Source organism: Budorcas taxicolor, chromosome 11 (genome assembly GCF_023091745.1).
Source record: "Budorcas taxicolor isolate Tak-1 chromosome 11, Takin1.1, whole genome shotgun sequence".
In the NCBI taxonomy this organism is placed as follows: domain Eukaryota; kingdom Metazoa; phylum Chordata; class Mammalia; order Artiodactyla; family Bovidae; genus Budorcas; species Budorcas taxicolor.
This window is the reverse complement of record NC_068920.1, coordinates 50,246,709-50,260,721: the sequence shown is the minus strand read 5'-3', so window position 1 is coordinate 50,260,721 and position 14,013 is coordinate 50,246,709. Positions and strand designations below refer to the sequence as shown.

Sequence of the window (14,013 nt, the reverse complement as noted above, 5' to 3'; positions counted from 1 at the left end):
AGTAACCACTTCACCCAGCTTCAGTGAAGTGACCCCTTTCCATTCCAGTGGGAACCCATCCTTCATAATCTGTACACCCTCCCATTCGAAGGTCCCTCCTTTTCACAAAGGTCCCTCCTGTTCAGTATCTTGTGAGATCCTGCCTCTCAAGATTCTTGGATCACGTGGCATCTTTCTCACTTCCATCAGTGATCTCCTTTTCAAACCAGAGTCGTCCCTTTCTTTATCCCTATTCCTGTGCCCCATCCATTCTCACAGTGCCTTTTTCCTACCTTACTCTTTTTCTCTGATGCATCCTCACCTCACCAATCTTGGTAACATTGATTATGATGTAAACCTTTCTTCCATCTTAATTCTGCCCTTCTTCCACTCTCCTGTGCATCTAATTCCAGGGGGATATGAATGACCAGGCACTTTCTCCTTCCTACACAGCCTGGCCAACCAAACCTCATTGGTTTGTCCAAAGAGCTGCACTCTTCTGATAATAGATCACTAACGTCACAGTCCTTTAGGTAGCCAGGAGAGGGTTCTTGGAAGTCCTTCTGAATCCATCTAGCCATGTCTCCTTGACACAGTCTCTTCTGTTTATGAAGCTCCTTGTTGTAAATGCTCTCAAAGAGTAGAACACTTTGATTGTCAGCCTTGAGGTAGCCCCATTGTTTTCCAAACCCTGGGAGGACTTTCCAGTTCTCTGCCACCAGGAGACCGGATGGTAAGTAGCAACATGTGACATGAAAGATCCACTTGCAAAAGTCTATTCTGTGGGTCACTGAATTCTCTGATCCCGTATAATGCACGTATTGGCTGTATAGCAGTAAATTCAGCAGAGGGCAAAACTAGAGTTAAGGAAGAGGTAAATCTTAGGGTCTGCAAATTCTGTGAATTGATTTTTTTAAAAGGAACTTTCGCCTTGGGTTTGTTTAATCTCTCAGGCTAGAATGTATTCTGCCTTGGATGTTAGTTATTCCTACTCCACTTTTCTCACCCAACACCCATCCTCCACCCCACAACTGTGATTTCCTTAAGAACACAGGCTGGGTTTTCTTATCCTCTGTCATCTTAATCCTGTCCCTCATATGTAGCAGGTAGTCAGTAAACACTTACTGGATTGAACAAGCTCATTCAGAAATTCTGCCTCAGGTACAAACAAGTGAAAACAGCTCATGTCTACATCTATTTTGTAGCTACAAAACCCTTCTTCCCAAATCCCTCCAAACATGATAAGTGGCAAGTCCCTTGATTTAAACAGTCTGGAATTTAGATACTTCCTTTTTTAGTAATTGCTTTGGTGAGAGAATGGGTGTAAGTGCTTTTTTTTTAAACTGTATTTCTGGTAAGACTAGAGAAATTGGTTGATACAGTTGCTCGAATACAGTGTTAACAAGACCAGAGTGTGTCATATGTAGATCAGTTCTCAAGAAAACAGCTTCATGAAGTATTTAGTGGGGGTTGCAGAGACAGAATAGAAGAAACCAAATTGACATAATGTTGGTAATTGTTGAATTTGGGTAATGGGTTCATGGAGTTCATTATACTATTCTTTCTACTATTCTGCATGTTTGAAATCCATAATAAAGAGTTTGAGAAAGAAGAAGAGGACAGCTAGGTGAACACGTGCAAGTTTAGCACTGTTTCTTGAAAGATATCTCAAAGCAGATGAGTTGCTGTTAAACTGAGTCAGTACTGCTATCTAGTCCCAACCTTTTTTTGACCTCTTCTGTTTATGAGGTATCAGGAAGCCAAAGCCAAAAATTAGCACTATGCAGAATTGTACCATCCTGGCAAAAAGCACCTGTTGCCCTGGTCCTGCCTTGCTTTCCAGCCCAGACCTGGTTTCTTGTAGTAAGGGACTGGGCTGGACCTAAGAAGAAGGAGAAGCTGTGCGGGGAGTGAGGGAGAGGTCAGAGCTCAGCCAGGGTCTTCCCCTTCTGGCCTGAACCCTTTAGATTACTGGGAGATTCTAAAGGTAAGGATGTTCATTCATTCATTCATTCATTTATTCATTCATTCATTCCACTAATGTTTGCTGAATATCTGCTAGAAGCCATGTACTTTTCTAGTACCAGGGATAGAGTAGTGAATAAAACAAAGCTCCAGGATTTAAGTAGCTCACCTGTTGGGATGAAGCAGAAGCACATGATAAACAAGTAAAATATATATGGAGAAAATTAAGCAGAGAAGGAAGATAAAGAGTACCAGAAGTCAGGGTATTAAATTTTATTAGGGTGGTCAAGGAAGGTCTCACTGAAAGGTAACATCTAAGCAAAGACCCAAAGGAAGTTAAGGGGAGAGCCAGGCATTTATCTGAGGGAAGTATATTCCCTCTGCTGTCAGAGAGCAAGTGCAGAGGCCCTGAGGCAAGAATATGCCTCATATGTTCAGGAGATGTGAGGACACCAGTCATTATGGCTGTAGGAGGGTGAGAGAGGAGAAACACAGCAAGAGATGTGGGTGGGAGGAGATTTGTGGTAAATTGTATTAGGCCCTGGATTTTTTGTGAATTGTGAATGAGATGGGAGCCACTGGAGGGTTCGAGGCACATAAGTGACATGATCTGACATAAAAGATCATTCTGGCTGCTATGTTGAGAATAAGCTGTAGTGGGCAAGAGTGGAAGGAAGGAAACTGATTATGGAACTGCTGCTATAGTCCAGGCAAGAAAAGTGGGTAGCTCGGACCCAAAGTAAAAAGCCGGAGCGTGAGAAGTGCTTGAATTCTGGATATGTTTTGAAAGAGGAGCCAGTAGGATTTGCTGAAAGATTGGAAGTGGCATACGAAAGAAATAGAGAAGTTGAGGATTGCGCTGTCACTTTTGGCCCGAGCGGCTTAACAGTGGAGTTCCCATTTACTGAAAAGCGGGAGCCTGGAAGAAGGGCACACAGCAAGGAAGGGAGCTACGGGGTTCACTTTTGAATATGTCAAGTTTGAGGTGTTTGGGGACATGGAAATATTGAGTAAGCAGCTAGATACACAAGTCTCCTTGACTTGGTGAATGTCTGCCCTTCTGGGAACTGAAAAAACACTATTACCAGGCCAGAGACAGGCGCAGAGTGGAAGGACACTGAGGGCTCCGGTGTGAGGCTCAGCTCTGCCCCCGGGTAGCCATGTGATCCTCTGGGGACTCCTCTGGCAACTCTGGCCTCTGTCTCTTCATTTGCAGAATGACTGCTTTAGACTAGAAATGAGCTGTCTTCTCAGCCCCTCCCGCTGTGAGAGCTGATGAAGCAATGCTTAGAGCTAGTGAGATAATGTATCTGTATATCTGAGAGCATGTTGGAAACTGCTGAGCTCTACACAGGGTCATGTTATTGGTGCTGAGTCCTCCGTTCCTTCACTAAAGCAACACCCAGTGAATGCCTGTCATGTTCTGGGCTCTGGACAGAGGATCCAACGACAGCGAGATATATCTGTGCCCTCATGGAACACTGCAGACGAGCCGCCTGGTGTAGTAACTTCATTGCTGAGTGCGGAAGAAGTGGCTGGGGTCTGACGGTCGGTCTAGTGTGGTGTTGGCCAGGGAAATCTTGTTCTTGAACTGGGTCTGGGAGAAAACTGTGGCTATCATAGATGAGGCAAGGTGGTAATTCAAGTGAGGAAAAAGTGGGCATCCATCTGGGGCTGGAGAAAGCTGGGACGGTGGGGTTCAGTTCCTTCCCTCTTCCATTCCTTCACTCAGCAGTTACTCTTCTGTCAGGAACTTCTTCTAGGGAGCTTATGTCTCTGCGGTAGATGAAGGGTTTCAAAGCCAATCTCAGAAGTTTCAATCAGATCTGATTCACAATAAGTGGAGCTGATTTAGGATTCAAGTTTGAGCTAAAGAGCTCAGTTAGCTATGTGACCTAGTAGTGTTATTCATTTAGCATCTGTGGGCACATTCTTTGTAAGGTGCTAATTAAGCCGAAATGCTTGCTCTCTAAGAACTTGAATTATTAGCAGTTTAACAGTAAGTAGGAGTGTGTTATTTTCATCCCAAAAGAGTTAAGTTTAAGGGAAAAATAACATAACTGGCAGAGTAATCCCTTCACTGCATCTGGAAGCACAAACATCTTATCCTGTGTCATTTAGATGTTTATGTTTCTATTTAAGGAGAGTCTCTGACCAACTAAACAAGAATACAAGATAAAAGGACTTGGGCAGTCCAGTGGTTAGGACAGGTTAGGACTCTGTGCTTCCGTTGCAGGGGGCACAGATTCAATTCCTGGTCAGGGAACTAAGATCCTGCATTCTGTATGCCTTGTGGCACAGCGAATAGTAATATTTTTTAAAAATACAAGATACAGCCCATTTCCAGAGAAGGCAATGGCAACCCACTCCAGTACTCTTGCCTAGCAAATCCCATGGACAGAGGAGCGTGGTGGGGTGCAGTCCATGGGGTCGCTAGGAGTCGGACATGACTGAGCGACTTTGCTTTCACTTTTCACTTTCATGCATTGGAGATGGAAATGGCAACCCACTCCTGCATTCTTGCCTGGAGGATCCCAGGGACAGGGGAGCCTGGTGGGCTGCCGTATCTGGGGTCGCACAGAGTCGGACACGACTGAAGCAACTTAGCAGCAGCAGCGGCAGCATAGCCCATCTTAATGAACAAGATCCCTGGAGAAGGGAATGGCAACCCACTCCAGTATTCTTGCCTGGAGAATCCCATGGACAGAGGAGCATGGCGGGCTATAGTCCATAGGGTCCCAAAGAATCAGACACGACTAAGCGACTAACACTTTCAACTTTGAATGAACAGGTCACTCACAAAATGAGAGTGGGTATGTAACCAGCATCTTGTGCAAGTAGCTCTTGTTTTCTGTCCTGTCTTTTTCTGGGATGAATGTTAGACCTCAGCACCTGAACGTTTTCTGGTGGGGTTAAGCATTGACGGATTGTTCTCTGGACAACCTGCAGCCCCTATAGTGCCATCAGCAATGCACACTTGCGCCTGCCTCTCCTGCCCTTGCCAACATTGATGGTTGGATATTTCTTTTTTTTTTTTTTAATTAATAGACTATTTCTTAGAGCAGTTTTAGGTTTATAGAAAAACTAAACAGAAAGTACAGAGAGTCCCTGTATACTCCCTTTTTACGCACCCCCTACCCTAACCCTCCCAGTTTCCCCCAGTTAGCATCTTACATTGGTGGGGTATATCTGCTACGATTGATGAACCGATGTGGAGGCATTATTATTAACTTAAGTCTATATGGCTCACTCTTTGTGTTGTACAGTCTGGGTTTTGACAGGTGTACAATATCAAGTATCCACTGTTACAGACTTAATGCAGAATAGTTTCACTGCTCTAAAAATGTCGTATGCTCTGCCTATTCATCCCTCCCCTCCTTCCCCTGCACCCTTGACAACCACTGATCATTTCACTGTCTCTTTAAGTTTTTTCTTTTCCAGAATATCATATCATTAGAATGATACTGTATGTAACCTTTTCAGACTGGCTTCTTTGACTTAGCAAAGTGTGTTTTAAGGTTCCTCTATGTCTTTTCATGACTTAATAACTTTTCTTTTTATTGCTAAATAATGTTCCATAGTATGAATGTACCACAGTTTGTTTATTGAAGGATGTCTTGATTGCTTCCAGTTTGAGGCAGTTATGAATAAAGCTGCTAGAAACAGCCATGTGCAGGTTTTTCTGTAGACAGAAGTTTTCAACTCATTTGGGTAAATACCTAGGAATAGGATTTCTGGATCTTATTGTAAGAATATGTTTAGCTTTGTAAGAAACTGCCAAACTGTCTTCCACAGTACCATTTTCCTATGCCATTTTGCATTCCCACCAGCATTTGGAGTTTTCAGTGTTTTGGGTTTTCAGCTCCTGTAATAGGTGTGTAGTGATATGTCATTGTTTATTGGCTGTGAATACTTTCGCTTTGATTTTTGGTAATTCAAAAGTATAATATCATCATGATGATTGTTTCTTGTTCTTTAATTACAAATGAGAATGAACCGTTTTTGTGTGTTGTTTACTTAATATTAGTGTTTTTTGGCTTGTGTGGATTCATATTGTAGCCTTATTTGTCCAGGGGAAATTTGGTATTATTCTTGGAGGTTTGTAAGTGTCTGCTGTGGCTTTTTCTCCACCTGGTTTTCTTTTATTGTGGTAAAATACACAGAACGTAAAATTTGCCATCTTATCCATTTTTAAGTGTACAGTTCAGTTACATGTGTTTTTTTTATTTTATTGGAGTATAGTTGATTACAATGTTGTGTTAGTTTCTGCCGAACAACAAAGTGAATCAGTTACACATGTGCATATATCTGCACTTTTTTAGATTCTTTTCCCACATAGATCATTACAGATTATTAGTTTCCTGTGCTGTGCAGTAGTTCCTTATTAGTTATTTATAAGTTACATGTGTTTTTAATATCATGCCTTATATTTTATTTCTTTAATATTTCCCCCTAATGCTGAGGGTTTTTTTAAAGCCAGCTCTTCTGACTTAGATTTCTTATGCTTCAAAGGGCCAAAACTACCTCCTCTTCCTGTTTGAGATCTGGATATTATTGCATTTTGATTAACTGATAATATAAATTTAACCTTTTTGTCCCAGAGTGGTTTTAAATAACATGTTTCTAAATAACTGTGATGAGCCAGTCCCTTCTGAAACTGTCAAATAGCCCTTCTCAAGCACGCAGTGACCCCAAGCTGAATTCCAGTAACAATTCAAATGTAACCTCCTCATATCTGTATTAATTTGTTTGTTGATATAAAGTGATATCTTTAGGATAACCCTTCCAAATTGCCTTTTTTTCTGGACTTTTTTTTTCATGGACTAAAGGTAAGTTTGAAACTAAGCCATGATTGCTCTGCTGAGTGTTTACAAACTAAGGTGTTAAATTCACTTAAACATTTGTCTGAAAATTAGATTTTTAAGTTATCTGTTTTAGTTTAAATGAATGCCATTCTGCAGTAAAGGAGACTGTATTTTCGTTGGCTTTTTTGGAATTAAAAATAATCTATTTTGCCCACTCTTTTCTGTGACTAATTCAAACTTGTAAAATGGCAGTAGCCAAATAGGAACCGTACTAAAAAGCACTTTGGGCTTTTAACATCAGTGTGCCTTTTGGAAAGAGATGTTTAGCTGATGTTTTAAATGTGTTTCTGTTATTAATTTCCTGTTTTCTCTTTAGTTTTTGGAAACCCACAGAACCAAGCCTGTTTCACTACGGGTTTTGTGTGTGCATTGAAGTCTTTTTCTATAATAACAAATACTGAATCATTTTACTATAGCCCTTCCAAATCTGCTTCTTATTTGTTTGCCGCTTGACTCCCTCAGTCTTTGTCCCTCCCAACCTAATGTCGCTTTGTCCTTTCTGAGAAGTTTTCTGTATTTCCACATTAGTAATTATCTGAGTGAAAATTGTCATTTTTTTCCCCAAAGTTGAACATTTCTCTGTTTCCAAGCAAATGTTTTCCTTTTTTGGTTCCTCTGTACCCTCTGGGCTGACAGAGTCCAGAAACCCTTATTTCAAATGTTCCCAGAATTCGGGTTAGCAGAAAATGATAGACTAGCAAACAGGTGCCTACAGTCCAGGCGAAGCCCTGCTTAGGTGTGGATGAGATTAGATCTGAACTATGACATAGTGGAGAAGCACGTGGCTACTCTGATTTCCCATCTGTCGCACCTCTTATTTTTCTGCTTTGAGGAGACAGTTTAAGCCCATCTTTTTTCACAGAGAAAGATTCAGTGTATCTAAAAAGTTTTTCTAAATGTTATCTCGCTGGTAACTCTATGTTTACAAGAGGAAACACATTTATCCATTATGAAGTCATAGAGCTGTTTCCTGCACCAGAACCAACAATAGGTTAAGTTCATTTAAAAATGTAACAAACAGGAACTGAACTTGCTGCTAATTCTGGGTGTGTCAGTCTCCCTTTTCATCCCTACCTTTTGTCGAGGCTCTTATTCCTCACCACACCTCCCCCTAGACTAGCTCTCCATTCAGCTCGGGTCATTAGGGAGCTGGTAAAAATTACACCTTCCCAAAAAGAAAACATAGCAGCTACTGCTCCCCCATCCCCAGCTCCCCCCTGCCCTTTGTCAGAGGGCCACAGGAGTTACAAATCTGAAATGTCCAGTACAGGCAGGAACTGCTCAGACCCAGCCATCCTCAGGCAGTGGCAAGCCTTCTTTGGCTTTGCCAATGTCCCTGCAGTAGTACCCGGGTAGTACTGGCACAGGAGGCTTCGGAGTTGACCATTATTTAACAAAAGAAAGGGAGAAAAATGGCAATCAGACACTTGTATGTGCCTGGCAGCCAAGAAGCAACTTCTCACCATCCACAGTCAGGCACTGTTGGAAGGTGGATTCAGCCATCCGGAAGGGCTAGAGAGCAAGAGGGGACTGCTTTATTAAAGGTTTATGTTATGAGGCTTAAGGAGGAAAACGGAATATTTAGCCTGGACATGAGAACATGTAAAAGAGTGGGGATTTGTTTTCTTTGAGTCTAAAAAGCGTTATTTTAGGAAATGTGGCTGCTAGCTGTTCCCTCCTTCTATGTGGTCAGGTTGAGAAGAACCAGGATTAAGTTGCAGTGGGTGAGGTGAAAGTTAAACAACCAGTATTCAAGTGTTCTAAGACCTGATGTTGTGTTGCAGTGGATTAGCAAAAGGAGGAAATAAACCAGATATTAAGAGGTATGGACTCCGGGGCCAGCCAGCCTGGCTTACATCCTGGCTTCAGCACTAACTTGTTCTAGGACCTTGAGCAAATTACTTCACCTCTAAGCTTCAGTCACCTCAGCTGTAAAATGGGGATAGTGTACTCACTTCCTAATAGGATTGTTTTTAAGATTAAAAGGGATAGTATAGAGTACTTTAAACAGCAGCTGACATGTATTAAGGGCTGTATATTTAATAAATGTAATTACATGAACGGTGGCAAGGATTTTAGGGTCATTTGGGCCAACAGTTCATTTTACAGATTAAGAGGCAATAACAGGAGGTGAAATTGAGGTGACAAGCCTTTCTGCAGATCCCAGGCTGTTGTCAGTACTCCTAGCTGTTACAGAAATACTCATTGCTTCAGAAGCATATCCTTTTAGGTTCCCCTTTCATCCCCTTCCCTAGAGCCAGCATTTCTCGAGTAATTCCTGTGTGCCTTCACTGTGCTAAATGCTGATGTATGTGACCTCATTTCATCTTGACAGTAACATGTGACGAAGATGCCACTGTTATCCTCATTTTGTTTTTAAGATGTATCATCTAAATTTCAGAGAGGTCCAGTTACTTTCCAAGGACACACAGCTTGAAAGAGGCAAAGTCTAAGTTAGAACCAAGACTGACAGCAGAGCCTGTGTTGTTAACCATGGCACGGATTTTCCTCAGAAAATCTCAGTAGAATACAGATGAGCTAAGTTAAACCAGCCATTGCTTCAGCAGCCACAGGGCCCGGCCATGAAGATCTGAGGCCGTTTTGTAATCCCTTTTCAACTTGTAGTCTGCTTTGTTTTCAGACATCGGTCTCTCAGGTGTATTATTTCTGATACGATGCTGTTAATATGAAAACAGTTCACCAAAAGAACTTCTCTCCCTGGTTAAGAGAATGAAAGTCGAAGGTCCTCGGGCAGTCCAGTAGAGGCCAGGCCCAGGGCTTTCACGAGGTAGGGACCATGTTGGGGGTCATCAGGACTCTGGGCAACACTGGGGTCAGTGCCAGGATCCAAGTAGACCGGAAAAGATGAGTCATATATTGGCATTCCCACCTAGACCAATGGTTCCTTACCTCCTTCAATCCCTGTAAGACTCCGATGACAGCCATGACTCTCCCCTCTTCAGAAAAATGTGCAAGCTCACACACCAAAACATGTTAGCAGGTGGCTTCAGGGTTCGTGAACTCCAGCTAAAAACCTCCGTGTTAGGCAGCAGAGTAGACTGCTTAGGAGCACTGCTCTGGTGCCAGGTGGCCTGGATTCAAATCCTTTTCTTTCACTCACTAGCTGTGCAACCTGGAGTAGAGCTTCGACTCCCTCAACTGTAAAATGAGGATAATAATAGTATTTAATTAAAGGTCATTATGAGGATTAAACAGGTTACCAAATTTAAATGCCTAGTACATGGTTAGCTCCCTGGCCATAATCACTCTCAGTGGCAGTAGCATTGCTGTCCCCAGAGCTTAGCCCATTCAGCAAATGTTTATGGACAGAAGGAATGAATCATTCTAGTGGAGATGCCAAGTCTAACATAGAACGTTATGTCAGGGTACTTACCCACTCAGCCCTTTGAACTGCCAAAGCTCTAGCTGGTTGCTCATGACTTCAAGCACCAGCACCCAAAGTGTGACATACAAATATCCTCTCTGGGTGCCCTAATGTGATAACAGGCTGGGCAGCACTGATTGAGAAGATGAGCCGGCAGCTAGTAAGAATCCAGTAGGCCGTGCAGACTTCGAGTCCAGGAGAATCCTATGGATGGGTGGCAAAGAGAACCTTGCCCTGGAGCAGGGCTCCAGTACACTCCATCCCACAGCAGACGCACAGTGAGCGCTGCCAGTCGGACGCGTCAGTGCTTCCCTGCTACAAGGACCGGCAAGTCACAGCTCGAGGATTTGTGGAGAGCCTGCAGTGAACCAGGAACCGGGTTTGGAGCCCAAAGTCTTGTGTAGGCAATGCGTGTTAAAGAGGAAGAGATAGGCATGTGACCCTGGGACTGTGAGTGCCAGGAAAATGTGGTGGCCAGGGCTGCTGGGACTTCTGAGGGGACCAGCCTTGCCTGCAAGGTGAATGAATTCTTAGGGTGATAGGAAGCCACTGAAGAGTTTTAATCATGGAAGTAGTAGGTTTATATTTGTACTTTAAAAACAAAAAAGGCATTCTGACACAAAATTTGAGTGAGAAACAGGCAAGAATTTATTGGCACATATTAGGAGGGTCTTACATTAGTCAACAGGTGTGGTGATACTCAGCTGGAATTAGGTACCTTGACTTTCTTGTCTGTCTTTTAATTATTTAAATTGAGGTATAATTGACATGCAACATTATATTTGTTTCAGGTGTACAACATGAGGCAGTATCTGTATATTGTGAAATGATCACCACGGTCAATTTAGTTAACAGCAAGTACCATATGCAATTACAGAATTTTTTTCTTGTGATAAAACTTTTAGATTTTATTCTGTTAGCAACTTTCAAATATGCAATGCAGTCTTATTAACTGTAGTCATCATGCTGTACCTTACATCCCCCGGGACTTATTTTATAACTGGAAGTTTGTACCTTTTCACTCTCTTTACTCATTTTACCTACCCCCAACCCCTGCCTTTGGCAGTCACCAATCGGTTCTCTGTATCTATGAATCTGTTTTTTTTTTTAAGGATTCCACATATAAATGAGATCATACAGTGCTTATTTTTTCTCTGCCTGACTTATTTCACTTAACGTAATGTCCTCAAGGTGCCAGTCGTGTCCAGCTCTTAGCAACCCCATGGACTGCAGCCTACCAGGCTCCCCTGTCCATGGGATTTTCCAGGCAAGAGTACTGGAGTGGGGTGCCATCGCCTTCTCCGGTGTGTGTGTGTAGCTCTTTGTTTATCCATTCACCCGTCAGTGGACACTTAGATTGTTTCCATGCTTTGGCTATTGTAGATAATGCTGCAATGAATATGGAAGTGCATATATCTTTTCAAGTTAAGGTTTTTGTTTTCTTTGGATAAATGCACAGAAGTGGGATTGCTCGATCAAATGGTAATTCTACTTTAAGTTTTTTGAGAAGTCTCTATACTGTTTTCTATAGTAGCTACACCAATTTACATTCCCACCAATAGCACACAGGGTTCCCTTTTCTCCACATCCTTGCCAAAACTTATTTTTTCTTGTCTTTTTGGTAATAAAATATTCTGATAGATATGAGGTGATATCATTATGGTTTTGATTTGCATTCCACTGGTGATTAGGGGCGTTGAGCATCTTTTCATGTACCTACTGGCCATAGAAAGCTGTCTATTCATATCATCTGCATGTTTTTTCAGTTGGAGTGTTTGGCTTTTTGCTACTGAGTCATTTGAGTTCTTTGTGTATTTTGCATATTAGCCCCTTATCAGATACAGGATTTGCAAATATTTTTCCCATTAATAGGTTGCTTTTTCATTTTATTGATGGTTTCCTTTTAGTTTAACTTTTTAGTTTTTTTTAGTCCCAATTGTTTATTTTTGTTTCCTCCGCTTTTGGTGACAAATTCCACAAAGAAATCATTCCCAAGACCGGTGTCAAAGAGCTTACCACCTATGTTTTCTTCTAGGAGCTTTATGGTTTCAGGTTTTAAATTCAAGTCTTTAATCCATTTGAATTAATTTTGTGTATGGTATAAGATGGTGGTATTCCTAGACTTCTGAGGATAAAGGAGGAATCAAGAATGACCCCACTGGGAATCCCCTAGTGGTCCAGTGGTTAGGACTTTGTGCTTTCACTGCAAAGGGGCTGGGATCAATCCCCGGTCAAGCAACTGAGATCCTGCAAGCTTCATGGCCCCCCAAAAGAGAATGACCCCACTGATTCTGGGTGAACAGATGGATCTGCGCACAGGAGAGAATGGTCACAGAGAACCAGCAACAGCGGAGCTGGCCTTCTGCCTTCAGTGGGCCTCCCTTCTAGGGGAGTGAATTTAAAAATAGGTATTATAAACAGTTGACTTGTTTATTTACTGACTTGTTTGGCTGCACTGGGTCTTGGCTGCGGTGTGCAGGATCTTCTGTTGTGGCCTGTGGTTTCTAGTTCCCTGACCAGGGTTCAAACCCCTGCCCTGTGCTTTGGGAGCACAGAGTCTTAGCTTCTGGCCTAGCAGGGAAGTCCCTAAAAGTGGATTTTGATGAATGAAATTTTACTTTACAACCAATTTGGCTGGCATGTTTCTCTTGAATGCTCAGTCTTTAGAATTCTTAAATGTGTATATTTCAAACTCTCTTAATAAAAGCCAACATAGTTCTCTACTTTGAAGAATTCATCTCTTTTTCTTCTTCTTGGCTGGCCTCATTCACTCTCCCTGTGTGTCCTTGCAGCAGGAGGAAGCCATGCAGCTCATAATATGACACTGTCCGTTTTCTCAGATTTGTGACGCAAAAGGAAATCTAACCTCAGCTGTGGCTCCGGTGCTGGGAAGAAGCCAACTTCATGTCTGAGTGCACAGGCAGGAGTTTGCCATGGAGAGCTTGGGGCTGCAGCCGGTGACCCTCAGTGATGGGACAATGGCCTACGTCCAGCAAGCTGTCAAAGGTATTTCCACGGACCACAGAATCCCGCCCTGTCCCAGTCCAAGAGTCTCACGACCACCCTGCCCTCTTGCCTGCTTGCCACAACTTGCTCTGCATGAGAATATCTCAAGGTGATTGATGGAAAAGTAACTCTAAAATATAATGCCACCTAGGGAGGCTAGAAAATCAGATTAGCCTAGCTACAGGAGCCAAGATTCCCTTATGTGTGGTAAGAGGTTCATAAATATTTCTGGCATGGATGAACACAGTGCTGCTTGTGACTTCCTGCTTTTCAAATATTCCCTATCCAGTTTTCTCAGTTCTTTCTAGAAGCAGTTCATTTTAATTTGAGCAAATTTAAGCAATCAGACTATCTTCCAAGCCTGTACAACATACTCTTTAGGTTCAGGGTAGGGGGCCCCACTAGGATGACCAGAAAAAATGTACAGGGCACATAGTTAAATTTTAATTACAGATAAACAGTGAATAATTTTGTAGTGTTAGTATGTTCCAAATACTGCATGAGAAAGCTATGTATAAACATAAGATTAAATACTAAAAGCAATAACATAGTAACACCAAGTACTAAAAAAACAAACCACTTCACTGTTTATCTGCAGTTCAGATGTACCTGAAATTCAAATTCTCAAGGAACTTAAATTCAAGGGGGCATGGAGTCAGAACAGAGCATTGTTGAAGAGCAGGGCCTTCTGGCCAGGACACTCCCTGTCCTGACAAGCTCCTTCTTTTCGCCAGCATTTTCAGGCAGGCCAGATGGCATGCGCGTCTTTCTTGGACAGCACCGGCCAAACAGCGCCTCGTTGCTTCTCTTTAT

The 14,013-nt window shown here is 42.4% G+C and overlaps 1 protein-coding gene across 2 annotated transcripts in view; it reads left to right on the top strand.

Moving 5' to 3' along the window:
- ZNF76 (zinc finger protein 76) overlaps window positions 1–14,013 on the top strand; it is a 28,767-nt gene that overhangs the window by 2,493 nt on the left and 12,261 nt on the right. For both annotated transcript variants that reach the window (XM_052649443.1, XM_052649442.1), the window contains exon 2: window positions 13,035–13,200. In XM_052649443.1, coding sequence (XP_052505403.1) covers window positions 13,128–13,200 — 73 coding nt within the window. In that variant the 5' untranslated portion in view covers window positions 13,035–13,127. The remainder of the gene's footprint in view (window positions 1–13,034; window positions 13,201–14,013) is intronic.